This window comes from Mauremys mutica, chromosome 7, assembly GCF_020497125.1.
Source record: "Mauremys mutica isolate MM-2020 ecotype Southern chromosome 7, ASM2049712v1, whole genome shotgun sequence".
NCBI classification, from domain to species: domain Eukaryota; kingdom Metazoa; phylum Chordata; order Testudines; family Geoemydidae; genus Mauremys; species Mauremys mutica.
This window is the reverse complement of record NC_059078.1, coordinates 124,954,918-124,982,664: the sequence shown is the minus strand read 5'-3', so window position 1 is coordinate 124,982,664 and position 27,747 is coordinate 124,954,918. Positions and strand designations below refer to the sequence as shown.

Sequence of the window (27,747 nt, the reverse complement as noted above, 5' to 3'; positions counted from 1 at the left end):
TTTGGAGCTCCTAATTGTTTTACATTTAAACATTTCAGGGCCTACCTCTGCCCTCACTTGTACCAGTGTAAATCAGGACTAACATGACTGAAGTCAGTTGAGTCACACCAGTGGGATCAGTATTAGGCCCTAGATATTCCTTTCCATTTACAAAGCCTTTTTGTGCTCCAATAAGATTTCTTATTTGCATCTAAACTTTGTCAGTTTCATACTGATCTTGACTGCAAAATGCAACGTTATTAGATTATGTTATTATTAAGGATTTTTGTTTTAAAACAGCTGACATCATCTCGCTCTAAATGTTCTATTTCTATTTGGATTTGATCCTATGTTAATAAGGAAACTAAGCAGCAACTACAACAGGAATACTTGTAGCACCTTAGAGATTAACAAATTTATTTGAGCACAAGCTTTCGTGGGCTACAGCCCACTTCATCGGATGCATGCAGTGGAAAATACAGTAGGAAGATTATATATATATATATATATATATACACAGAGAACATGAAACAATGGGTGTTGCCATACACACTCTAACGAGAGTGATCAATTAAGGTGAGCTATCACTCTCGTTAGAGTGTGTATGGTAACACCCATTGTTTCATGTTCTCTGTGTGTACCTATCTATCTATCTATCTATCTATCTTCCTACTGTATTTTCCACTGCATGCATCCGATGAAGTGGGCTGTAGCCCACGAAAGCTTATGCTCAAATAAATCTGTTAGGGTTTGGCTACACTTGCAGCTGTACAGCGCTGGGAGTTAAAGCTGTCTTCGTACAGCTGTGTAGGGAAAGCGCTGCAGTGTGGCCACACTAACAGCTACCAGTGCTGCAGCGTGGCCACATTTGCAGCATTTGCCGCAGTGTTGGGAGTGGTGCATTATGGGCAGCTATCCCAGCGTTCAAGTGGCTGCGATGGTGCTTTTCAAAAGAGGGGGGTGGGGTGGAGTGTAACAGAGAGCGTGGGGGAGAGAGAGAGTGTGGATTTTTGGAGCTGACACTGTGTTAGCAGCTGCCTTGCAAATTCCGACCACTTCCCCCACCCCTCTCTCATTCACTCTTAAATGCAAATAGCCTTCAGACCAGATAAGCAGCTACTCCTATGGACTCCCTCCTCCCTTCCCCGATCCCCGCCATGCTGTTTCTTTCCTCAAGCAAACACTAGCTGTGGACATTCCCTGCCTGCCTCTGCTCGAGCAAACAATTGCTGTGTTTGTTTTTTAGATAAGCAGCTCCAGGAGTTCACAACAAAACAAAGAGAGGCATCATAACAAAACAAAGAGAGTTCTTTAGTTAAAAGCATTATGGGAAAATTCCGGAGGTCAGTTACAGCATAGTAAGATTAATCACTGTTTACACTAGCACTCCAGCGCTGCAGCACCAGCGTTGTTCTCTTTATTCCTCTCGTCCATGTGGAGTACAGCCAGCGCTGTAGCCAGGGAGATACAGCGCTGTATGTGCCTTGCCAGTGTGGACGGGGAGTAAGTTGCAGCGCTGTAAAGCCACTACCAGTGCTGCAACTCTCCAGTGTAGCCAAGGCCTTAGTCTCTAAGGTGCCACAAGTACTCCTGTTCTTTTTGTGGATACAGACTAACATGGCTGCTACTCTGTAAATAGCAACTGTGTTTTAACTATATCTGCTAATCCTCATGCAGCCTATGAACCAGGATTACAATCCAATAATGCTACACAGAGATAATTATGTGCATTAATTTCTAGTAAAACAGCGGTTCTAGAGTCACATACCTTTGGTCCATGTGAAAAATCGAACAAATATGTCATAATTTTCTGAAAGACAAAATTAGAAATGATTTACAGGACTTTAAAATATACATTTGTGTAGTTTATAACAACATACTTCTCAGTCTCCACCTTTTCAGACTACAGAACTTTTTTAGTTTGACAATTTACTGTCAGTTTTGGCATTAGATTTATTAAAATTTGGGAACAAAATTAATAAAACACATCAGTTGGAGTTAAAACAGTAATTTTTCTAATCAAAGAATAGATTTGCCTTCAAAATCTGCACACTACTTCAAATATATTTTAGAGACCTTTAAAATGATCTGAGAGCTTTCTATGCATAATAATGCTGTGATATCTTGTGATTTCCCAGGGCTTTCAACAAATGCCTTGCATCACTAAAAAGAGGTAATTTCCAGCTTCTCTCCACCCGGATAAAGCACCAATTTCTAGCCCTCTAGTCTTGATGGTTCAAAAGTTATTGGACTGTCACTTGATCACAGATTCAGGATTGTCTGATGCCTTCATGTATGCATCAGAACAGTTTGATTATAGGGAAAGTTTTGCATTTTCGGAGCGACTGGTTTTAAAAATAACAATACTTTGCATTTATTCAGCACTTTTCATCTGCTGAGAGACTGAGACACAGATGAGGTAACTAACTTGCCCCAGGTCATGCCATAAATTAGTATCAGAGTTTTAAAACCCAGTCCTCTGCTTTAATCCCTAAATCACACTACCTCTCACTCAGGAAGTATATAGAATACACTCAAAGTTGTCATAGTGAAACCAGAAAACGTATGAAAATGAATATCCATTTTTTCTTCATTAAATTCTACGCAAATCCAAGTATTTCAGCAGCACTTACATCTGTGTATTTATAGTCACTGTTTGTGGCAAGAAACACCTTTCCAACCTCATTCATGCGGCTGAGCAATAATGGCATTTTCCCCTAAAAGGACACACAAGGATTACAGACACTTTACCACTGGAAAAAACAAGGCTCAATTAAAATCATGCTTGCAAGACAACACATTTTAAACTGGCAACAGCATCAGGAAAACTTCCATGCATGTAGAAATGAAAAGAGTGGAAGAAATGTAAATGGGAATCATGAACTGTGTCCACGGGTGCTAGCAGACCCTGAGCTCCCCATGATGATATTAAATAGTTTAGTGGCACGTCACACACTGTAGCATGCTCACCCACTACCAGCTCCACTTCAGACAGACTAGATGTGGCCTCATGGGCTCCAGGTAAATTACCAAAATGAGCCCTTTGGTAGAAGGTTTGAACACGCAAGTCTACAGGTAGGGATGTGTCATAATTCAAACACCAAAAGTTAGAGTGAGTTTGAGGCTGGAGCTGTTTTTATGAACAAGTTATAAATCCTAATTCAGTCTAATCCTACCCCAAAACAGAAGTTTCCAAAGCAGTTTGCAGACAGGTAACTAGACTGGTTAATTACTTTAAAATGAAACATTGCAGGCAGGCAATGAGTCCATAATGTGGACTGGCTGGTATCAGTACTTTAAACCAAATGACATTCAGATAAGTTTTACTATACATGGGGCCTACGCGTGGAGACTGGCTGCGGAATGCTCACTTGCAGCTCACACACTTCCTTCAAAGGCAGTCCCAAAGCAGGAAGGAATGCACAGGTTCAGCTTTCCTAGGTCAGACATTGCACTCACTTTGGAGGGAAGTTTGAGAGATTGGAAGGTTTCTTGGAACTTCCCCTCCCCCTCGTGCCTCTTTCAATGGCTGGCTATATCAATACTTCTGTCTGGAAAAGATGTCAGCCTCTTCTGAAGCTGAGGTCAATAGAGCTGCATCACTGTGGTTTATGATGCTAACAGAACAGCCAGGTAAAAGAAACAGTCTCCTTCCCCACCAGTAGAGTCTGCATGTGCCTCACCAACACCATCACCTCCATAATGTGTTAAATTCTCATCTAGCTTTTATAATCTGTTTAATAGATGTGTGGATGAAAACCAAGCCATGTGGATTATTGGGCTGGGACACAGGCCAGGTCTGAACTTCCCACTTTGTCTTTGGTTATTACAGTAGAAACCACGCTTATCAGTTTTCTAATTCAGTAAAACAAATCAACAGGTTTACTCCTTCCTGCCTGTGTTCTCAGTACAGTATGTCGCACAGCACAGCAAAGTAACTCCACACTTACATCTTTCACCACATACTTCTCCAGATTCTCAAGTGTCTTTTCTTTGAGGGTTCCCTGAAATAGAAATAACAGAACTCCATGAGATGCTGGGCTTAACAATCTAACACACATCAGATTATCTCCAACTTCCATGCTGTCAAAGCCCTGTAAAAATACAAACCAGGAATGAATCTGAACAGGTGACTCAGAGAGAGAGCATGAGCTATCACAAATCCTATGAGCCATGCAGTCCCCTACTCTGGTGGTAATTTTAGAGGTGAATAATCCACTTTAAGACCATTTCAACCCTTTCAGGAAGGAATGTGCTAGAGACAGAAACTAATATAGGTTGCCATACCAGATCAGACCATTGATCTCCTGTCTCCAGCAGTGACCATAGAGCTTCAGTAGAAGGCAAAACCACCACAAAGCACCTGGTCAATTGAGCAAAACTCTATATGAAAAAATTCCCTTCTGAATCTTGTAGAAATCAGATGATAACCTGAAGCATAAAATGTGATCAAATAATATGAAAGTGCTCCATCCTACTCATTATGGGACTCTTCCTGGGGTTAAGGGGAGCAGAATCAGGCCTTCAGCTGCCATATTTACAAACATTATTGATCAGGAAATCCAAATAGCATAGGTATATATGTTTGTATATATAAAATCTGGTTGCCCGATTATGAAATTCTCCAACCTGCACAAACAAACAGATTCCTAACAGCATGAAGCAATTAACACTCTAGAGTAGAGGTACAATAAAATCAATATTGCAAAAATTAATAGTCCACAACTTCAATACGTGGTATAAAATGCAAATACAGTTCATGGTGCAATCTTTAAATCACTTGTTAATTATAGCTAAGGAAAATGAGGATTGGATGAGATAGGACCGAAGGATTCTCCTGTCTAATGAGAGAGAATCATTGTCCCCAAGGGTGTAGTCCTGCACCATTCACATATCTGGTCACTACATGGCAAAACAAGTTTCTTTTACAGGGATATAGTCACATGTTAACTGCTTCCATTTCAAGAGTTAAAGACAGGTGTAGCTCAATTAATGACCAATAAAAAATCCCAAGGAGTTCCAATCACCTGGTAATGAACCCAGTCAACAGCATCTCTGACATCCTGGAACATACTCCTGAAGGACATAAAGAGGTCTCCATCTTTAAACCCCGTTTCACAGCTATGAGGAGAAAGAAGAGAGATCAGATATGTCAGATAAAGAACAGCAGCCAGTAAGAAGTGTGCATGTGCCACAGGACCTCTGTGACAAAGGAGCAACCAGGGAGACAAGATAGTGCAATATATCTGACAGACAAAGCTCGTATTCCCAACTTGTATTCATTGTTTCCTCTTTTATTCCTTCATGGGTGCTGGAATTGAGAGAATGCCCCGTAAATAGTTTCCAGTTAACAGAGTCTATCTGACCAGACCTGATATATACAGCAGCATGAGAGGTGTTTGTTACCCAAACGTGCTATTCATTCAGAACTTCAGGAAGCAGACTCCTGTCTCTGGACCATGCACCAACAATGTGGTATTTCAGGTTTTTGTGACTGGGACTCTAGTCTCTCCCTCCTGACACTAATGGAATGGTAAGTACATAATGATTAAGGACGTGGAAAGATTTCCATTTTAGGAGTGATTGATAGACTGGGACTGTAGTTTAAACAGCTGATAAATAAGAGAGGACAGGATAGAGGTATATAAAAAGATGAACGTAATAAGATAAATTAAGTGTTGCTGGCTATCCTCTTTCATAACCCAAGAAAAAGGAGATATTCAATGAAATTCAAAGTCAATGCATTTAACACTGATAAAAAGGTAATGTTGCTTTTTTATATCACAGTGCATAATTATCCTGTGGAACTCACCACCACAAGATACCACTGAGGCCAAGATTTTACATAAGATAGATTCAAAAAAGGATTTTATACTATATATAAAAAACGTCATGCCTTGGAGCATAAGCCAATCATTAACAGATATGGATTAAGAAGAAACTCTATTATGGGCAAATTAGTCCATAAATTGTCCATTAAAGGGTACTGGCCATTTTCAGAGATAGGATACTGGACACTGATCTGATCCAGAATGGCAATTCCTGTGTCCCTAGGCAAAACTGCATATGTGTTTAACCTTTACTTTCCAAGAATGTAATACCTGGTATCACTTCATAGCATGTGAATCATTCATGCAGCTGCATCCAGGTTTGCTAGCTCAAAATGTAACCTACCATTTTAAACATACACCTCTTTGCAAGCCCATGTAAATATTAATGTCCTAGCCCCCCAAAATCCCATATGTCTCAATGTTCCTTTTCTAAACCAAAAAGCATTGACAGCACAGCACTCATGAGCAACTCCACGGTAACAGGTGCTGATGCACATACATGATGGAGGAAAAAGAAATCATGTACATTTCCTGCTTCAAAAAGCTTGCTATGAAAAGTAAATAAAAAATTACTATAAAAATTTGGGAAATGTATCCTTTAAAAGTTATTAAAACCAGACTTAATATTTTAGACAATTCTCTCATTAAATGAATCTGTTTTTTTTTTAAATCAAACTCATGTCATTAGCATATTTCACTTTTGAGTGAATGAGGTTCTTAACCATGAAAATGTTAAAACTACTATAAGGGGAACCTAAGTGGCTCCGGTAATTGGCCTTGGGAGTTTTGCCTCTAGGTTACTGGTTCAAATACAAGTCTAACTGGTAGGCATTGAAAATAGACATCTGAGGGCTGTTTGGTAGCCCCTGTGTTTGTAGTAAGTTTGTGGTCTCAGATCACAAACTTCTACGTCATCAAATCTCCAACTCATTTGGCATTATTTGTTGGAGTCTTAGCTGAGGCGCCAAGAACAGAGTGGAAATGGAAACTAACCATTCACTCGGTTTGTATCTAGAGATTGTTTCTCCACAGCAAAGTTGTGGCAACCAGTGCATTGAGACAGGTACACAGTATGAGGGAAGAGTTGCATTGCCAATGTCTTTACTGCATCCAATTGGTCTAGGCCTTCAGTCTCCAGAGATGTTAATAGACACTTCACATCAGCACGGAGTTCACTTTCATATTAAACAGCTAAAGAGGATTGATCTTAGCCCCAGTGATGTCAATGGAAAGATTTGCATTGACATTAGTGGGAGATTGGACCTCGGTAGAGCAGCTTTGTGCTGTACCCTGCATCCATTATTTAAAACATATATTCAAAACTGCACTATACCATTAGTTTTATAAAATCAGGCAGCAAACTTACCTAGAATACCTGTCACAGTTGGTAAAGAAATCTACTAGGCAAGCCAACAGGTAGGTTTCTGCAAAGAAACAAAAACAGAAATTTAAAACAAGAGAAACATCATAAATTAAAATAACTTTTGGGGTGGGAGTCTGGAGGAAGAGAGGTGTTCATGTAACTCAAAGCACACCAGCGTAGGTCCCAATCTGCTGTCAGGAACTCAATGGCAAAACACTCATTCATTTCCATGATGAAGGATCAAGTCCTACAGTAGCTAACTACAGGTTTCAGAGTAGCTGCCGTGTTAGTCTGTATCCGCAAAAAGAACAGGAGTACCTGGTAGATTGAACAGCGTGTTCAGAATGTAAAATCTCTCTGTGTCATCCCTTTGAATAAATTTATTTGGGTACTGCTCCCGAGTTTCTGGCCTGAAAAACAAGATAGTAAAGGGAAAAACTGAATAAAACAATAGCATACTCTATAGTTCTTAGAATCTGATTATTAAAGGGCCAATTAACTCAAGATTCCCTCAAGCCTTAATCAACACCTAGTTTTACCATGCTGAAGGGGAAATTAACAGTGTGTTAGTAACACAAAAGTAAAAACAGAATCCACTTCACACTCCATAGCTGTGTTGGCTCTAGCAGGGCAAAAATATCCATGGTTGGTCAGTAAAGTGAACAAATCTGACACAGGGAAGCAGAATGGTTGAGTGACCACAGCCTTACCTTAACCCTGAGCTGATAGCCAGGGGATACTTAAATCCACTGCATTTTCATTGTTTGTTTAAACTAATTAAACTTTCCCCTGGTTTTCATGTGGTTTTTTTCAACACCCACACGGAGCTTTCATCAGCAATGTGCAAGGTTGTTATGCTGCAGGCTATAATGAGGCTCTTTGCAATTAAACAGCAGGGTGGCAATGTTAAAAAAGTAATTATTCTCAGTCTCTTAAAAGATACTTTTTAAGTGATCACTGCCAGAAAAGACGGTTACTCACCGTTGTAACTGTTGTTCTTCGAGATGTGTTGCTCCTATCCATTCCAGTTAGGTGTGTGCGCGCCGCGTGCACATTTGTCGGAAGATTTTTACCCTAGCAACACTCGGTGGGTCAGCTGGGCGCCCCCTGGAGTGGCGCCGCTATGGTGCAGGATATATACCCCTGCCGACCCATCCGCCCCTCAGTTCCTTCTTGCCGGCTACTCCGACAGTGGGGAAGGAGGGCAGGTCTGGAATGGATAGGAGCAACACATCTCGAAGAACAACAGTTACAACGGTGAGTAACCGTCTTTTCTTCTTCGAGTGATTGCTCCTATGCATTCCAGTTAGGTGATTCCCAAGCCTTACGTAGGCGGTGGGGTCGGAGTTAGATGCTGCAGAATGCAAAACTGCTGAGCCAAAGGCTGCATCAGCTCTGGACTCTTGGACCAATGAGGCAAAGGTGTGGACCGAGGACCAGGTAGTTGCACAACACATCCCCTGAAAGGGTATGTGAGCCAGGAAGGCAGCAGAGAAGCCTGAGCCCTGGTGGAATGTGCAGTAAGGTGGTTCTATGGAACATGGGCCAAAACACAGGAGGTGCGGATGCACAACGTCATTGAAGATGAAATCCTCTAGGAGGAGACAGGTATGCCCTTCATCCGGTATGCCGGTACGACGAAGGTTTGGGGGCGTTACGAAAGGGCTTTGTCCGCTCTATATAGATTGCGGACGCCCTATGGACGTCTAGGGAGGGCAATTGTTGCTCTCCTTGCGATGAGTGTGGCTTCGGAAAGAAGACCGGAAGGAAGATATTCTGGTTGATATGAGAGGCCGACACCACCTTAGGGAGGAAGGTCGGACGTGGTAACAACTGCCCTTGTCCTTGAGGAACACAGTATACCGTGGGTCCATCGTGAGAGCCTGAAGCTCGGAGACTCGTCTGGCCGATAGAAAGGCTACAAGGAAAACTGTCTTCCAGGACAGGTGTCAGCGAGCATGTTGTCAGTGGCTCGAATGGGGCAATCATAAAACTGGTTAGAACCAGGTTGAAGACCCAGGTTTTGGCGGGGGCCAACTGGGGGGGGGGGATAACGCTCCAAGCCCTTGAGGAACCTATAAACCACAAGGTGTAAGAATACGGAGTGGCCACTCTCCGCTGGGTGGAAGGGAGAGATGGCTGCCAAGTGTACCCTTAAGGAGGACCGCGCCCGGTGCTGCTGTTTGAGAGACCAGAGGTAGACCAAGACGGAATGGATCGGGACCTCGGCGGGAGAAACATTGTGCGTTACATAGCAGCAGGAGAAACGCTTCCACTCTGCCAGATACGTTAACCGAGTGGACGATTTCCTACCACCCAGGAGAATCCTGTAGAACCGAGGCAGAACAATGTAACTCGGATCGGTTCAGCCACGCAGCAGCCATGCTGTGAAGTGCAGGGATTACAAGTCTGGGTGGTGAAGCTTGCCGGGATCCCGCGCTATGGGGTCTGGGCAAAGAGGCAGGGAAATAGGGTTGGCTACCGACAGGGGTAGCAACCTGGTGTACCAGTGCTGCCTGGGCCACGCTGGAGCGATCATGATCAGGTGCGCTCTGTCCCTGCGGAGTTTCAGCAGGACCCTGTGAACCAGCCGGAACGGTGGAAAAACGTACAGCCGATGGCTCATCCACGGCATCAGAAAACACCTCCAAGATCGAGCCTGGGGAGAGGCCTTGGAATGAAGAGAACTTCTCTCTCTTTTCGTTCTCGCGAGAGTGAAGAGGGCTATGCGGGGAAAGTCCCACTTCCGAAAAACGGAATGGATAATGTCCGGAGGAAACGACCACTTGTGAGACAGGAAGGATCTGCTGAGGCGATCCGCCAGCTGAAACGCCTGGTATACAAGGCAGACTGCTCTCAGCTCTCAGACATCGATGTGCAAGGCCAGCTCTTGAGCCGACCGAAGGCCGTGAGTGCGAAACTGACCCAGATGAGCACCCAGCCGAGAGATGGGGTGTCTGTCACGAGGGACCCCGAGGGGTGAATGGAACAGCATCCCTGGATACACCAGGGAGGGCGCTGACTCCCAGTCGAGGGAGCCTAGGATGCTCAGGGGGAACAAGACGACCATGAGTATGCTATCTCTGCCCGGGTGGTACACCAAGGAGAGCCACGATTGAAGTGGACGGAAGCGAAGTCTGGCATGTTTGGAAACAAATGTGCAGACAGCCATGTGACTCAGGAAACTAGGCAAGTGCGAGCCAAAGTTGTCGGGAAGGTCCGTAGACCTTGTACAATTATTACCATGGCCTGAAACCGAGGCTGAGGTAAGCAGGCTCTGGTGAGACTGGAGACCAGGATGGCCCCAATGAATTCTATTCCCTGTGTGGGAATCAGAGTGGATTATTCTATTGATCATCTGGCCTAGACACAGGAATAGGTCCGTGTCGATGCCCACATGACTGGTAACTTGGGCCTGGTGGTCCCTCGAATGAGCCAATCGTCTAGATACGGAGAACGTGTATCCGACGGTGGCGAAGAGAGGCGGCGACTACAGCCCTGCACTTTGAATACACTTGGGCTGTATAGAGGCCAACCGGGAGGGCCGTATACTGGAAACGACGGTAGGCCCCAAACCGGGGGTACCTTCTGTGTGGAAGAGAAATGGCGACGTGAAAATACGCGCCCTTCATATCGAGGGCGGCATTCCAGTCTTCGGGATCCAAGGATGGGATGACGGTCCCCATGGGTACCATGCGGAACTTAGCTGCATCGTGAACTTGTTGGGGTCCCGCAGGTCTAGGATAGGTCTGAGGCCTCCCTTCGCCTAGGGGATTAGGTTTCGTCCTTAGATACCTCCTGTATAGCTCCGATGAAGAGGAGCGTCCGCACCTCTTGCAAGAGGAATTGCTCGTGAGAGGGGTCCCTAAGAGGGACGAGGATGGGTAGGCTTGTGTCCCATTGGTGGTTAGAAGGACCGCAATTTTGGCTCCTTTGGGGTCCTGATTGACGCCTACGACTGCGTAAGCGACACCTGCTGGCAAAGTCCTGTCTTTGTCTAGTCGCAGGGTAAGAGCGGTGAGACTGGGGACGGAAAGGTCGGCGCTGAAGCACCGGCGTGTGCATGCCGAGAGAGAGCGCAAAGTGACCCTGCTGCCCTTTAGGCTTTGCAGCCTAGGGCCAGTTTTTTTTAGAGAACAGGCCTTTGCCATTGACGGGCAAGTCCTGTATAGTGTGCAGCAGCTGCGAGGGAAGGCTCAATAACTGGAGTCATGAAATGCGCCTCGTGGCAACACCCGAGGCCAGAGTCGTGGCAGCGGAGTTAGCTGCATCCAACAAGGCCTGGAGGGAAGCCCTCACCAGCTTCTTCCTTTGTTCCAGGGCATCGAACTCTTGACGGGAGTTCTGAATAACCGACTCTGTAAATCTGCCCACCGCCACCCATAGTAGCAGCTAAGCAGGGCTTGCTAGTTTGCTACACAAAGTTGCAGGGCTCCCGCCGAGTACATCTTACGGCCCAGTAAGACCATTCGCCTAGCCTCCTTGGGTTTAGGGGCTGGTGCCTGCTGGCCATGGCGTTCCGTCCCATTGAGGGACTGGACGACAAGGGAGCATGGGGGGGGGAGATGTACATATAGGTACTCGTACCCCCTGGAGGATACCATGTACTTGCATTTCGATCAGAGGAGGGCCCGAGGAGTATGTTCCTGCCCCCGCCTCATCTGGGGAGGAGGAAGAAGAAAGGCCAGGTACAAGCGGGTCCTGTGTGGGCTCGCACTCCTGGACGACCTCCTGATCCAGTGGGATCTGGGAGCCCGGTGGCTGAACCAGGGCTTGTTCTGTACCGGTCGGAGGGGAACGGCTAATTGTCGCCTCTGGCACCCAGAGCTCCGACGGAACGGAGCGAGATGGGACCAGCGGTACGCCTCTGGCGTGGTAGTACGCCCAAGGTGACTAGAATGGCCACTGATAGGTCTCCTGGAAGACTCTGGAGGGCACATCAGAAAACCGAGTACTGCGCATATGAAGTGTCCGCACGGGGCAACACTGATGTGTGGCTGGATGGCCCTGGAGGAGCTGAAAAGCCCTTGGTAGAGTCTCCCTCTCGAACTGATGTCGCTCGACACGGCACCGGGGATCGGTACCGGGAGACATACCGGTACCGAGAACGGGACCTGCCACCGGAGCTGTGCCGGGCGGTCGACCGAGAGCGCGAGGCTCGATGATCAGGAGTGGTTACGGGAGCCCTGGTGCCTGGGGCGGTGCCGGGAGCTGGATCGGTGCTGAGTGTACCGGGCCGGCGAACGGGACGCTGACCGGTGCCGCGAGTACTACTGGTACCGAAATGGAGAACGGTGCCGAGACTGCGAGCGGCGTCGGGACCTCGATCGGTGACGGGACCAAGAACATCTGCGGGACCGCGATCGTGAACGGTGCCGCTCTGAGGTGCCGACGCTGGGTGGCGTGAGCAAGACAGGCTCGCCGACAGAAAATATAACCCGCACCGGCGGTGCCGGGGGTTAAAGCCGCACAGGCTCTGCCCTTGCCACCAACTCCCTCACTGTGGAAATGTTTCCGGCGTGGAGGGAATAGTGAGCTCGACCACAGCTCGCACCGGGGAGCGTTCAGGTGCTGGACTCGACGGCTCTTGCGTGGCCGGAGTCTACGGTGCTGATACTGTCGGTGCCGCAGCAGGTACCGGTGCCAGGCAGTGCGACGTAGTAAAGCGCTCGGGCTGCAGAGCAGGCAGCTCGGACGCAGCTTAATAGCGAGCTCGACCACGGTCCGTACCGGGGAGCTTTCCAGCACCGGACTCGACGGCTCTTGCCTGGCCGGAGTTAACGGTGCGGATATTGTCGGTGCCGCGGCAGACATCGGTGCCGGGCGATCCGACTGAGCATAGCGCTCGGCCACGGAGCAGATGGCTCGGACGCAGCTTCATAGCGAGCTCGACCCCGGTCCGTACAGAGGAGCTTTCCAGCAGCGGCAGACATCGGTGCCGGGCGATCCGACTGAGCATAGCGCTCGGCCACGGAGCAGATGGCTCGGACGCAGCTTCATAGCGAGCTCGACCCCGGTCCGTACAGAGGAGCTTTCCAGCACCGGACTCGACGGCTCTTGCCTGGCCGGAGTTAATGGTGCGGATATTGTCGGTGCCGCGGCAGACATCGGTGCCGGGCGATCCAACTGAGCATAGCGCTCGGCTGCGGAGCAGGCGGCTCGGACGCAGCTTCATAGCGAGCTCGACCACGGCTCGTACCGGGGAGCATTCCAGCACCGGACTCGACGGCTCTTGCCTGGCTGGAGTTAATGGTGCCGATATTGTCGGTGCCGCGGCAGACATCGGTGCCGGGCGATCCGACTGAGCATAGCGCTCGGCTGCGAAGCAGGCGGCTCGGACGCAGCATGGATATTGTGCCTCTTCATCCTCCAGGAGAGGGATCCATGCCGATTGGAAGCCAGCGACGGCCGGTGCCGAGAGGCCTTGGCGGTACCGGCGATCCGGTGCCGAGGGAGCGCTTCTTGAAGACTGACCAGCGCTCGGTGCCGAGAGCGGAGGAGCAAGAGCTGCCTCCGTCAGGAGTTGCTTGACACGAATGTCCCGCTCCCCTTTGTTCTCGGATTAAAGGCCTCACAAATGCGGCACTTATCTGTGAGGTGAGATTCCTCGAGGCACTTAGGAAAGGATCTCTTGTCGGCATCGGCTTGTGGCTGGCCGAGCATTATAAACCCTGTGGACCGGGCATCGGACCCGGCACCGGGTGAGGGGAAGGGGATAAACCCCAAACCCCTGTGAAATAAATACACTATACTATACTACAAACAAATAAAGTTAACTACAACTATAAACATCTGAACTATATACTTAACGAGAGAAACTACGAGTAGCTAGGGAAGTGGAGGTCAGCTAAGCCGCGCTCCACTGTTCCAACAACCGACACGGGCGGTAAGAAGGAACTGAGGGGCGGATGGGTCGGCAGGGGTATATATCCTGCGCCATAGCGGCGCCACTCCAGGGGGCGCCCAGCCGACCCACCGAGTGTTGCTAGGGTAAAAATCTTCCGACGAACGTGCACGCGGCGCGCACACACCTAACTGGAATGCATAGGAGCAATCACTCGAAGAAGAATTATGCTATTTGCATTCAAAGCATCCATTATATACATAGCAGGACCAAACTCAGGGCACATTTACACCTATCCAACCCCACTGGAGTCTGTGAAGACTACATATACATATGAAAGCTTTGAGCACACATTTGATCTTTCATTTTTTAAGGTTTCTACTTCCTACTGCAGAGACTTGCTAGCTTGAGATGAATTTATCAGAAGGCCTGTCTGATGGCCTCTGGGATTCCTGTTCAGTTGCTACTGAACTTAACTGTTCCTCCATTCCATCAACTCTAGCCTCATATTATGGATTTGAGAATTTATTTGGTCATATTTTGCATCTGGCACTGCACTCCCCCATTTTCTTATTTAAATTTTCTACTCATAGAGGTAAGAAGTATGCTAACAGCTAATGGGGACTGCAGAAAATTATACACAGCTTTACTATTAGAATCATAGAAGATCAGGGTTGGAAGAGACCTCAGGAGATCATCTAGTCCAACCCCCTGCTCAAAGCAGGACCAACACTAACTAAATCATCCCAGCCAGGGCTTTATCAAGCCTGACCTTAAAAACCTCTAAGGAAGGAGATTTCACCACCTCCCTAGGTAACCCATTCCAGTGCTTCACCACCCTCCTCGTGAAATAGTTTTTCCTAATATCCAACCTAAACCTCCCCCACTGCAACTTGAGACCATTGCTCCTTGTTCTGTCATCTGCCATCACTGAGAACAGCCTAGCTCCATCCTCTTTGGAACCCCACTTCAGGTAGTTGAAGTCTGCTATCAAATCCCCTCTCACTCTTCTGCAGACTAAATAATCTCAGTTCCCTCAGCCTCTCCTCATAAATCATGTGCTCCAGCCTCCTAATCATTTTTGTTGCCCTTCGCTGGACACTCTCCAATTTGTCCACATCCTTTCTGTAGTGGAGGGCCCAAAACTGGACACAATACTCCAGATGTGGCCTCACCAGTGCCAAATAAAGGGGAATAATCACTTCCCTCCATCAGCTGACAATGCTCCTACTAACTAATGCAGCCAGATATGCTGTTAGCTTTCTTGGCAACAAGGGTACACTGTTGATTCATATCCAGCTTCTTGTCCACTGTAATCCCCAGGTCCTTTTCTGCAGAACTGACGCTTACCCAGTCAGTCCCCAGCCTGTAGCAATGCATAGGATTCTTCCGTCCTAAGTGCAGGACTCTGGACTTCTCCTCACTGAACCTCATCGGATTTCTTTTGGCTCAACCCTCCAATTTATCTAGGTCACTCTGGACCCTATCCCTACCCTCCAGCATATCTACCTCTCCCCCCAGCTTAGTGTCATCCGCAAACTTGCTGAGAGTGCAATCCATTCCATCCTCCAGATCATTAATGAAGAAACTGAACAAAACTGGCTCCAGGACTGACCCCTGAGGCACTCCACTTGATACCATCTGCCAATAGACATCGAGCCATTGATCACAACCTGTTGAGCCCTATGATCTAGCCAGATTTCTATCCAACTTATAGTCCCATTCATTCAATCCATATTTCTTTAACTTGCTGACAAGAATACTGTGGGAGACCATATCAAAAGCTTTGCTAAAGTTAAGGTATATCATGTCCACCGCTTTCCTCATATCCACAGAGCCAGTTATCTCATCACAGAAGGCAATCAGGTTGGTCAGGCATGACTTGCCCTTGGTGAATCCATGTTGACTGTTCCTGATCACCTTCCTCTCCTCCAAGTGCTTCAAAATGGATTCCTTGAGGACCTGCTCCATGATTTTTCCAGGGACTGAAGTTAGGCTGACTGGTCTATAGTTCTCTGGATTCTCCTTCTTCCCTTTTTTAAAGATGGGCACTATATTTGCCTTTTTCCAATCGTCCGGGACCTCCCCCAACTGCCACAAGTTTTCAAAGATAATAACCAATGGCTCTGCAATCACATCAGCCAACTCCCTCAGCACCCTCGGATGCATTGCATCTGGCCCCATGGACTTGTGCATGTCCAGCTCTTCTAAACAGTCCTTAACCTGTTCTTTCACCACTGAGGGCTGCTCACCTCCTCCCCAAACTGTGCTGCCCAGTGCAGCAGTCTGGGAGTGACCTTGCTGCAAAGACTGAGGCAAAAAAAGCATTGAGTACATCAGCTTTTCCCACATCATCTGTCACTAGGTTGCCTCCCCCATTCAATAAGGGTCCCACACTTTCCCTGACCCCTTCTTGTTGCTAACATACCTGTATACATACCTTCCTGATTACAGTCCTGCATGCTCAAGCAATATTTTTATATTCCTCCCTAGTCGTCTGAGCTTCCACTTCTTGTAAACTTCCTTTTTCTGTTTAAGCTCACCGAAGATTTCTCTGTTAAGCCAAGCTGGTCACCTGCCATATTTGCTAGTCTTTCTGCACATCGGGATGGTTTGTTCCTGGCCCCTCAATAAGGCTTCTTTAAAATACAGCCAGCTCTCCAGGACTCCTTTCCCTCTCATATTAGCCTCCCAGGGGATCCTGCCCATCAGTTCCCTGAGGGAGTCAAAGTCTGCTTTTCTGAAATCCAAGCTCCATATTCTGCTGCTCTCCTTTCTTCCCATTGACCTAAACCATAAGATACAATAATTCAGCTCCTAGGCTAGTTCAATCCTTCACCTCTCTCAAGCAAAGACTGGTGAGCAGAACCATATGCAGTTGTTCATGCGATGTAGACCTCTGCCTGTTCCAGAAAGGGCTGACACAATTCAACTATTTTACCTGATGACAGGATGCTGAAACTGAATTATGCCAGCACACTGTCCTATAAACTCTTCCCCACACCACGTCCTATCCTATTTCCAGTGCTCTAGAAAATATAGGCCTCTTTGTACTGTACTGATTTTTCCCTAGACTTTGAAATATCATTAACTTCAGAACACTCACAATTTCTTATATATAAACAGAACCTATAAAAATATAAAAGCAGCATCTCTTTATAAACCAATAGTCTGCTATTCCTTATGGTTTATTAAGCCATTTATCAAGCCAGAACCAATGACCAGTGAATGGCCAGGTTGTCAGTACTCACCCTCTCACAAAGTTAAAGCCATGTGTACACACTAGGAGGTTCCCATAGGCATCGACTTTCAACAGGTTTCCATAAAGTGTATCAAACACCAGGCCTCTGTCAAGGAAGGAATTTAAGATGTGAAATCAGAAACACACTGAGGAGTGACCAAATACACCATACGCAGAGCAGGAACCAAAATCAGCTTGAGTGTGCTTATTTGAAGTAGAATGTTTGAGCCAATTCTTACGTCCCATCCAAAACAGATTTGAACACTGGGGGCGGGGTTGTGCTGATCCAGTCCTAATCTATCCTTCTGTCTGGCTGTGGAACAACCCTCCTCACCCCCGGCATTGCCAGGTTGAAATGTATAATTGACCTGCTCTCTATGGATCTTAAAACAGGATCATTTTACTCATTTTACTTAGAAAGCTTAGCTATACGTTCATCGGGGAAGATGTGTAGTTTTCTACACAAGGTCAAGAATTTGGCTCTCGCCTGCCCTAGTGATTCCCTGAGAATTCTACTGGGCTGCAATGGGGAGCTGATTGGGGGAAGGAACCTCTCCAGTCCTGTGCATCTCTCTGTTGCATTTAGGCAAGCCAGACATAGCATGTCACAGCTGCAAAAAATGCTGTGCCATTCCCCACTACCGATTTAAGGGCTCTCTCTTTTCTGCCAAAACCACATTACATGTTTCGGCTCATTTATCTAGTCACTAGCCTTTGGGAAAAGGAGATGCCATGACTGCTGAAAACAGTGAGATTCTTCAAGACTGATCGGTAGTAAGGTTGCTGCCAGTTGTCCTCACATGGGCAACCCTTCTTGGTCCTCCCCATGAAGGAGTGAATTCACTGAACATGCCCAGCGTAACCTTCCTTACAGCTTCATTACAGGCCATCTTCCTATTATGAAAAAAGAACAGGAGTACTTGTGGCACCTTAGAGACTAACAAATTTATTTGAGCATAAGCTTTTGTGGGCTAAAACCCACTTCATCAGATGCATGCAGTGGAAGATACAGTAGGAAAATACATATACACATTCTTGCATCCGAAGAAGTGGGTATTCACCCACGAAAGCTCATGCTGCAAAACGTCTGTTAGTCTATAAGGTGCCACAGGATTCTTTGCTGCATATACACAGAAAACATGAAAAAATGGGTGCTGCCATGCCAACTGTAATGAGGGTAATTAATTAAGGTGAGCTATTATCAGCAGAAGAAAAAAAACTTTTGTAGTGATAATCAGGATGGCCCATTCCAACCATTCTGCAGAATTGGAATTAATTTGCAAACTAGACACCATTAAATTATGCTTGAATAAAGACTGGCAGTGGATGGGTCATTACACAAAGTAAAACTGGTTTTCCATGCTAATCTTTCCCCCCTAGTTACTCACACCTTCTTGTCAACTGTTGGAAATGGGCCATCCTGATTATCACTACAAAAGTTTTTTTTCTTCTGCTGATAATAGCTCACCTTAATTAATTACCCTTGTTACAGTTGGTATGGCAACACCCATTTTTTCATGTTCTCTGTGTATATATATTTTCCTACTGTATCTTCCACTGCATGCATCCGATGAAGTGGGTTTTAGCCCATGAAAGCTTATGCTCAAATAAATTTGTTAGTCTCTAAGGTGCCACAAGTACTCCTCGTTCTTTTTGCTGATACAAACTAACACGGCTACCACTGTGAAACCTTCCTATTATGGACATGGGAATGTGTGGCAGTAGGCTCAGTGCAACTCAAGGCAGGAGGAATGAAAGGAAAGGAGATGCCAGACTGAAAACTAGAGCTCAGCAGCCACAGTCCCACTGCCGACATTTTGGTAAACAATCCATAGAAACTGCCACAGAAGCCAGACACAGTCCAGCAAAGGCATGAATGGAAACAACTTAAAAGGTTTTAGGGACACATCAGATTAAAAGCCATCAATCAAACACAAATTTCCATATCTCTGCTACTAAGAGACTCTCAAAAGTGTCAGAATTTTAGAAATTAAATTTACTTTGCACCAATATTTGCAGGCATATTTCCTGCATTTCTTTCAGTTTGGACAATTAAACTTAACTAGTCCAGTTTTATTTTTCTTCACAGTCAGTTTCCCTTTCAGGATGTCTCTTGTGCACGAGGACATTGCTGCAATGTTTGGGTTTCCAACACTATGCAGGAATACTTTATTTCAAAATAATTAAAATAAAATAATTTATGCAACATTTCTGCAGGCTCATATTCTGTAAAAATTCATTCTCACAAAACCTAGATTTTAAGTAAAATTTCACATGTCGCTTTAATGTTCTTGCTTTATAGATATTTTGAACAACTTTTTCAGCGGGCCTCTTTCACATCACTCTCATTCTTTGCTGGAATGATTGTTTGTGCAAAAATTGTGCACAAGTGAAGTCAGTCACTGCAAGTCAATTGGGTATGTTTACCCAAGTTCTGTGCACAACTGCAGGCTTAAAAGGTGCCCTCTGAAAACTTGAAATTTCATGTCTATGAACTTCACAGAACAAACATTCAAAGCCACAAGTAGACTGGATCAGTATCTCTTAGTTATTTACCTGGTAGGGAAAGAAGGATCATAGACAAAACTGAGCAGCTCCTGAGGGTATCCAATGGAAACCAATCTTTCTACGGTCAGGTCAAATCCAAGAGATTCATACTCAGGGGACTTATACACTGTACCAAGATAAGATTCCAGTTAGAAAATACAAAAATAGCTCATGGTTAAACAAGGCAGTTAAAAATAATTTTTCCATTCTCCCTCCTCCCTCTTCCACACTACAACACTCAGTTCCGTCATTATTTTCCTTCTCTATTTCAGGTTCACTTGCTCCACTGCTTACAGTGATCATGGAATTAGATCCTGCTAGAGGCCTTTTGCAGAATGGAAGTGCAGTTCATATTTCAGCAGCAGAAGGCACCAGATGAAATATAAAAGTCAGTCCATCAGAGCTCTTTGCCTCAGAGGAAATATATTCCAAACAGCATCGCCCTCTCCTCCCCCACCCCCTCTACACACATGTCTTAGAGGCAGAGACTCTGAAATTCTTTACTGTTGTTACACCTGTTACTCTGGACACAATTCCATAGCCTAATATTAGTGTCAGGAATTCAGCTAGGAGGTGTTTATAAGTGCTGTGGGCTATGATGGCTTCCACAGAAGATACAGTAATCAGGTCAGCATATAATTTGTTAATAAAACTATATGGTACTGTAGAAATCTGTCAGATGTTACCTTCCTGCATCAAAATGCTATTCTTTTAAACCAGTTTATTATTTTAATATTTCATTTATAAAATATACCTTAGCTCAATACAGGGAAAATGTACTTATTTAACAATTTCATTCAATGATCGTTTGATGGCTTCACTGTATTTCTGTGGACAGTATGTTGAGGTTTGCTGCATGGAAACTGTCACTCTCACAGAATCTGGCCCCAAGATGCACTGAGGTCAAATAATTCCCATCACCGTTGAGATATATATTTATGTGGGCCCCATTGTACTAATGATTTGGAGGCTGCAAATGTGTGTGTCATACACATGTGCAGCTCTTCAGAACACACACATGCTTTTCTGTGAGGTGCCTAGCACCTCTGTGGGAGTCATAAAAAATGCTAAAAATAATAAATATATTTACAGTCCCCAAAAAATTAGTACAGGTAAGAAAACATGCTGTGGAAAAGAGAGACCAAGTCAGAGAGGAGAAAACTTATATGTGAAACTACTGAAAAAAGGTGGAAAAGGAGGAAGATCATGAAGGAAAATCAGGGTGTCAGACAGGACTGATTAAAGATTATGGTGACTCATGAGAAATCACCTATGTAGAACTGAGCAAAGTGATTTTTGGTTTCCAGGGGAAAAAAACTGGTCAGTTTCTAAACGAAAATGAATTTTTTTTTTCCTCGACAAAATGAAAAACCAAAAAAATTTTGTTCTGGTCAAATTAAATGCTAATTCAAACTGACATTTACAAAATAAAATGTGGAGTGGATCTGACATTTTCAAAATGAGTTATGATATTTCCAAAATTTCTGTTTTCAGGTTTTACTTGGTCAAAACTATTGCCAAATTCGACTCAAATTCACAAATAGTTTCAGTTCCCCCGAAAACTGCATTTGTCAGTGAATTTACTATTTGCCAAAAAGATTTGCCCAGCTCTACAGTAACATATGTCATCCCAGGTATTATCTGACTGACAGAAATCTAAGGGTTCATTATTATTTTTAACAAAGGCCTATTATCACTTAGAAAAGCAACAATTCATTGTAAGCTTGAACACACTTATAATACCAACTTACTTAGTAGTAAAGGATACCTAAAAGTAATAATGTAGTTAACAAAATCTTCAAGCTTTTACTATACTAATGATAAACATATAATAAAGTTATATGACATTTGCTGCATGGGGCCTTCTCAGTGCAATAGAAACAGAGAGGTTGATTGTGTTGTGGGTGAGAATGAGGGGCAGAAATAACTAATATAAATAAGAGAGCACAGGATTGTGCAGGAAATCCTGGGGCGTGATCTAGAGTGCTAGTGAGCAAAAGGAGGTCAGAATAGAAAGAGCACAGTGAAGATCATGAAAGATCAGAGAGTCTAGAAAAAATGAATTCCCTTGATGAAGGGCTGCTAAAGGCCAATTACTGAAGGAAACCATAAGAAATATACCTTCATGTATTGTAGATGGGTAAGACAGATGCCCACAGTTCCCCATTTATTAAAGCAGCATGGGACAAGGACATGCTGAGTTATTCACAGGGGCGGTACTTGAGGGGGCTTGTGGGGGCTATAGCCATCCCAAAATTTGCCTTAGCCCCCACCCAGTAGCCACCTCTCCCAGCTGCTGGCTGTGGTGGTTCCTTCAGAGTTGGGCACCCGGCCAACAGCCGCTGCGCTCCGGCCGCCCAGCTTTGAAGGCACAGCAGAAAGAGCTGTGGCTGCTGGCCAGGCTCCCAACAGCAGACACACTCACTTCTCCTTCCCCAGATTCACTCGCTCTCACTTCTCCCTGCTGTTCAGCGCAGCCTGCAAACAGCAGCAGCCAGGGGAAACAGACTGGTACCTGAAGACCTCACCAACTTTGTGTCTCTAGTATCCTGAGACCGATATGGCTATAATAGCACTTCAGACACGAGCAGTTGTCATTTCTGGAGCCCAGTGACGGCTGTAGTGACCCCTACATACACATGTACAATCTGAAGAATACTTTGGGATCCTTTTTAGATAAATAGAAAGGATTTACAATCAATCCCAGTGGTACACCATCAAGAAAGCGTGGCTGCAGCTAATACAATGCTGTCTTTCAAATAACACCCTTATTTTTCTAACAATCTTTCAGGGGAAAGGGCAGTGGATTCATATTTTCTATGTGCATCATACAACCCATAAAATACCCTTATTCCATTTTATTATGCACTGCACTCCCCTCTCCAATCTACATCCATCACTAAGACCTCCCTTCTAGCCTAGGAAAGCAGCTGAAAAGCCAAAAAGAAAGGTTGTTGCAAAGGACTATATGGTATTCCCAGGCCATGCCAATACAAGGAATCAAATCCAGATCTCTGATTAGGTGGCACGACCACAAGGCTGTCCCTGAACATTTTTAAAATTCACATTCTCACCTATAAACTTTGGACTTTGCTTGCCTCCTTGACCCAGCCTTGTTTAAAATGTAAGCCACTAGCTCATTCAAAGATTCTGTTTGGATGTCATCACTAAAGACACCTGGAAAATAAGAGTCTTCTTCCTAGTGTAAGAAATCAACAGACACACTTGAAATCAGACTCTTGGAGGATGGAAATGGACTATAAATAGTGTTCTCCAGTTACTGTGACGTTATCCAAGATATACTTTCCTTTAATTAGACAACTGGGAATGGATTCAGAGTTCACCACGCCCACACCCCATTTTGACAACACACTACACCACGGTATGGAGTATATTAATCAGTATGAGCTACAAGCTACTGACATTTTCGCACAAGCTGTGCAAATGCTCATTTCAGTAACATGAGCTTCAGGCAAGTGATCCACCTACTTGAGATAAACAGTGTGAACAGGATTGTGATGCTGCAACTGCCGTGTCACAACACTGGAAAACACCCACATTATATAATCTCTATCTACATACATATGTGACAAACTGGGAATTTTTTGTAATATTTTAATGAAACCTCTGTGTGTCTCAGTTTCCCTCTGCACTTCATATTGTTACCAGTGGAGGGAAAAGTGTTAAGTCTGCTCATGGAGGCAGGACTGGACATGAGGTTCGGGTGTCACCTTGCGGTCTGGGCCATAGTGAATAGGATCATTAAGGAACTGGCTCGAACTCGCTGAAAGCAACCCCACATCAGTGCAGAATCCAAAGAAAGCCCAATGACCAGATCATTGACACCTAGCACACAATGATCAAGAGGAAGGAGCCCCCACCTCCTCTCACCCCAGCAGGGAAGCTAAGCAGAGACCCCAGCTCGAGAACAAAGGACTGAGAGATGATCAGCAGAGGATAAAGTGTGGGATGCTGGAGGAAGCTGGCTGCTCTCTCCTGGGACTGACAGAGAGAGACAGAGAGCCTAAAATGGAATCCACTACAGCTCTGGCTTGACCAGAATGGGCTATGCTTTAACTTTTATTTCTCTATGCTAACCTAAGGACTTCCAAAGCTGTGTTCCAGTTGACTAATAAATCCCACTCTGTTCTGAAAAGCGTGTTTGGTGTGTCTGCAAATACTTGCTCAGTTGCATTAATCCCTGCAGGGTGGATAAGTCTAACTAGGAGTCTGTCTCAATGGGACTTGCTGGGCAGAGCTCACGGTGTGAAGCCAGGAGTGCTGGAGCCCAGAGGTTCAGCCTAAGAGGCGGTGAGGCTGGGAGGCCTACCCTTAAGCTAAAGAGTGGGGCTCCTTGGGGCTCTGCCACACTCAAGGGGTTCCTCCAAGAGGCTGTTTAAAAGTTAGGGCATAGTGCCGATCCTATGGAAACGTGGCAATATATTAGTGTACTCAGGGCTGATGTGTTTTTATATCTTGTTCTGCTCAGTCATCTGTGCAGGAATTTAGCAGTAAGGAGAGATCTACAGCTGGATGACTAAAAAAAGAAAAAAGTAATGAAATACTTTCCTGGAAACCCCCCAAAGCCCTAGCCACTGTGGCCACAGCTATAGACTTTGTGTAGGATACAGTGGATGTCAAAGATTTAGATGCTTGCCATGCAGAATCCATTGTACTGTGAACTCCCACACAGTTGACAGTGCCCCCGCCTCAAAGCACCCACAAGTGTGTGACAGGTGAAATATGCACAGCCACAAAAACACAACCATTCAATCCTCAGTATGTTTTTTTTTTGTCTCTTAGCCCTACTTATAACATAGTTACAACAAATATAAGCACATATTACAACTTTTTAAAAAAAAAATTTTTTTAGTTGACCCCCATCCCTCCACAAACATGTCGGTCCCAAATGACAAAAGGACAAGTTATTTTAAAGGTCTGTGTTCTGCAACAGACAAATGCTTCAGCAGCTCAGGGCAGTCAGTACACAGTGTTCTGGGGTTATGTAACTATGGATTGTCAAAGAACCACCAAAGCTTTAAAAACAGAAGCCAGCTGACAGCACTTACAGCTTCCCCTTAACATCATAATTTGCCATCAAATTACATTGTGGAGAGTTAAAAAGCAGTACCACATAAGTGAATGTTGCAGGCTCTAAGTCTGTGATGACTTCCACAGTATGTGTTACAATGTGTTGGAATGAGCAGGAGTTGTACAGTAAGGTATGGAATTCTCATGCACTTTAATGTGGATTTTGGGTGGTTGGGGTATTTTTTTTTTTTTTTTTTTACCTTTGCTGCCAAGACACACGGTAGCAATTTTATAGCCTTCCTGAAAAAGAAAAAAAAAATCTCTACAGAGGCTCCAGCTTGTGCAAAATGCTGCTGCCAGGATTTTAACTCACATGAGGCAGATGCAGATGCAGAGTGTCACTCCAGTCTTGAAGGAGTTACACTGGGCTCCCCTGTTAAAAAAAAAAAATCAAACTGTTTTTAAAACCGCGACAGCGCTGCACGATTTGGGACTTGCGTGTTTGCTGGAGCTGCTGCCGCCGAAGAGCTCGAAAGGTAGTCTGCTGGCTATTCCACAATACCGCTCAAAACTGATTTACAGAGGAGGCATGGTTAGTAGTTGTACATCCTATAGGCAAAATTCTGGCCTTAACTTCACAAACCAGTCTCAGATCAATTCAGCAATATTTTGTTGGCATGACAAGCTACCCAAGTGTTGCCAAAGTGTTTGAGCGACAGATCCCTCAAGTTTCTATCAGAAGTAGGTATAATCTACTCAGGAACAGCCTTCACACCGTGTTTAGGGTTCTGTCATTAGTGACCATACCTGATCCGGTGGCAGGTTACTATGTAGCCTAATGCCATCTCTTTCCATTCAAGATATTCCATTCCCTTCACACCCACCACACATGTCATCAGGGAAGAATATATGTCAAGAGCCACTGTGTGGCTATGAGAACAGAATTTTGCCCTAAATCTGGAATCTCCTCCCATCGAGAACCTAAAATACAGAGTCAGTCTGACTCATGTACGTCAAAGCTTAAATCTTACTCTTTACACCTAGGCTTATCTAGCAAGTTTGGGCTTTTCTGTGCAAAGCTTTTTGTTCATGAAAGGTGCCATGCAACTTTACATGGCATTGTACAGTACTGGTTAACAAGCACAGATGGTAAAGAGAATGAGAACTATTCTGCAACCTACAAATATGCACAAAAGAATGAGAAACAACTTTTAAAGAAATTCAAACTAAACACTAAGCTGAATGCTTTTGAATAGGTTTCAAAGAGGGCCCGAGGGTCCAGAGCAGTAAAGTACATACCTTTAAAAATAATCTTTAAATAACCATTTTGCATGGTTAAGAAAGTTTGGGGTGTGATTGGATTTGGTTTGGGGGAGGAGGAGAAAGCTCTTCAAGACCTGCACATTTCCTTCTTTATTCCCCGTTGCACTCTCAGAGGTTCCATGTTGAGACCAAGGTATTCTTTCATTGAAGGTGTGACATGGCTTCTGCCAGAGTCTATCAACACTCCTCCTGGGTTGGTCAGAGATGATCATGTGAGAACAGGGAAAAAATGCTTTCTCCCTGCGCATAACCTCCACGTTTTGTGCCACTCCATGTGTGCCATATTCTGAAAATTATTTACTGACTTAATCTGCATACTTGTAAACAATTTGTGTTTAACCATAAAGTTCTGTTTTAAAACGATTGTGTGAGTTTAGTGCTGGTAAAAGGTGTTGTACTAACAACAGTGACAACAAGTCCTTGATTTCCCATACAGGGTTCTCTGGAGCAGTGGGAACAGCTGCAAGGAAGAAGGTCCTTATTCCTCACACCCTCAGAATAGGAGTGTATGGCTTATGGGGAGCCAAAGGCATCTCTGAGTGAACTCAGGAGTAAGTGTGGGGAGCCTGAGGATAGTGCAATTGCTGAACTGCTATGATGAAAAGAGCCGGGGGCTACTGGAGTGAATGATGAGGCGCGGTTACTATCTTGTGGCATTAAACTTTGTTCACTCATCCCCAGTGCTCCATGTTGGGGGGGAACTCTCGGGGAAGTAGAGAGCGGACAGGGGAAGAGGCAGAGAGGTCCCAGGCTGCCTGCTCAGCAGGTGCCACAGCGGCTCCCACCAGGAGTATCACCTGCAGCTCAAGCACTCCTGCTTCCTAGAACTCAGCTGAATGCATGACATTCAATTCAGGGTGTGGGAGTGTGAGAAAGAGTCCTCGTTCTGTGTGCGAGATGCATTACAATTGACAAGTTTTCTAAACATGCTTGGCCCAGGTGTACCTCCTGCTGAAGTCAATGGGGCTAAAGGGCAAAATTGGCCTTCTGACTGCACATTAAGATATGCTTGAAATATGTAGCCCAACAGGCCAAGACTCTGCAACAGGTGACTGTGGAAGGGAGAAGAGCTCTTATGTGGAAGCATTAATGCAAGGATCTGGGCTTTAACTTGAATACATCACTACAATATCAGCTGAAGAGAAACCAGCAGCAAATTAAAAAAACGACAACAATAGTAATAAATTAAAAATTAGCAGAGTAAATGGCTTGTGTGTTTGCATGTGTGAGGCTTCAGTGAAGAATATCAATATAAACTCACTTGCAGACTAATCCATATTTAGGCACCTAAAAATGGGCCTGATTTTCAGAGGTGCTGAGCACCCAAAAATCCCACTGAAGCAGTGGATGCTAAGAACCTTTGAAAATCAGGCTGCTCTCATTTAAGGACACAATTCAGCAAAGCACTTACTGAAGTGTTTATGCACATACCTATTCAGCAAAGCATAATATCTTAACCAGCTTAACCCTAAGCACATGCTTCAATCTAATTTATTAAAATTAGGCACATGTTTAAGGACCCTACTGAATCAGGGCCTAAATGATTTGTCCAAGGTCACACAGGGAGTCTGAGGAAAAGCCAGGGTAG

At 45.1% G+C, this 27,747-nt stretch overlaps 1 protein-coding gene across 4 annotated transcripts in view; it reads right to left on the bottom strand.

Moving 5' to 3' along the window:
* The window catches only part of NT5C2 (5'-nucleotidase, cytosolic II), a 93,888-nt gene that overhangs the window by 8,418 nt on the left and 57,723 nt on the right, over window positions 1-27,747 (bottom strand). For 3 of the 4 annotated variants that reach the window (XM_045024792.1, XM_045024791.1, XM_045024793.1), the window contains 8 exons: window positions 19,815-19,932; window positions 17,269-17,364; window positions 7,492-7,583; window positions 7,177-7,234; window positions 5,007-5,100; window positions 3,930-3,983; window positions 2,613-2,696; window positions 1,748-1,789 (listed from right to left, as the gene is read on the bottom strand). In XM_045024792.1, the coding sequence (XP_044880727.1) occupies window positions 1,748-1,789; window positions 2,613-2,696; window positions 3,930-3,983; window positions 5,007-5,100; window positions 7,177-7,234; window positions 7,492-7,583; window positions 17,269-17,364; window positions 19,815-19,932 (638 nt within the window). Of the gene's footprint in view, window positions 1-1,747; window positions 1,790-2,612; window positions 2,697-3,929; window positions 3,984-5,006; window positions 5,101-7,176; window positions 7,235-7,491; window positions 7,584-16,457; window positions 16,501-17,268; window positions 17,365-19,814; window positions 19,933-27,747 lie in introns of those variants that run through there. The other variant, XM_045024794.1, reaches the window with a different exon arrangement.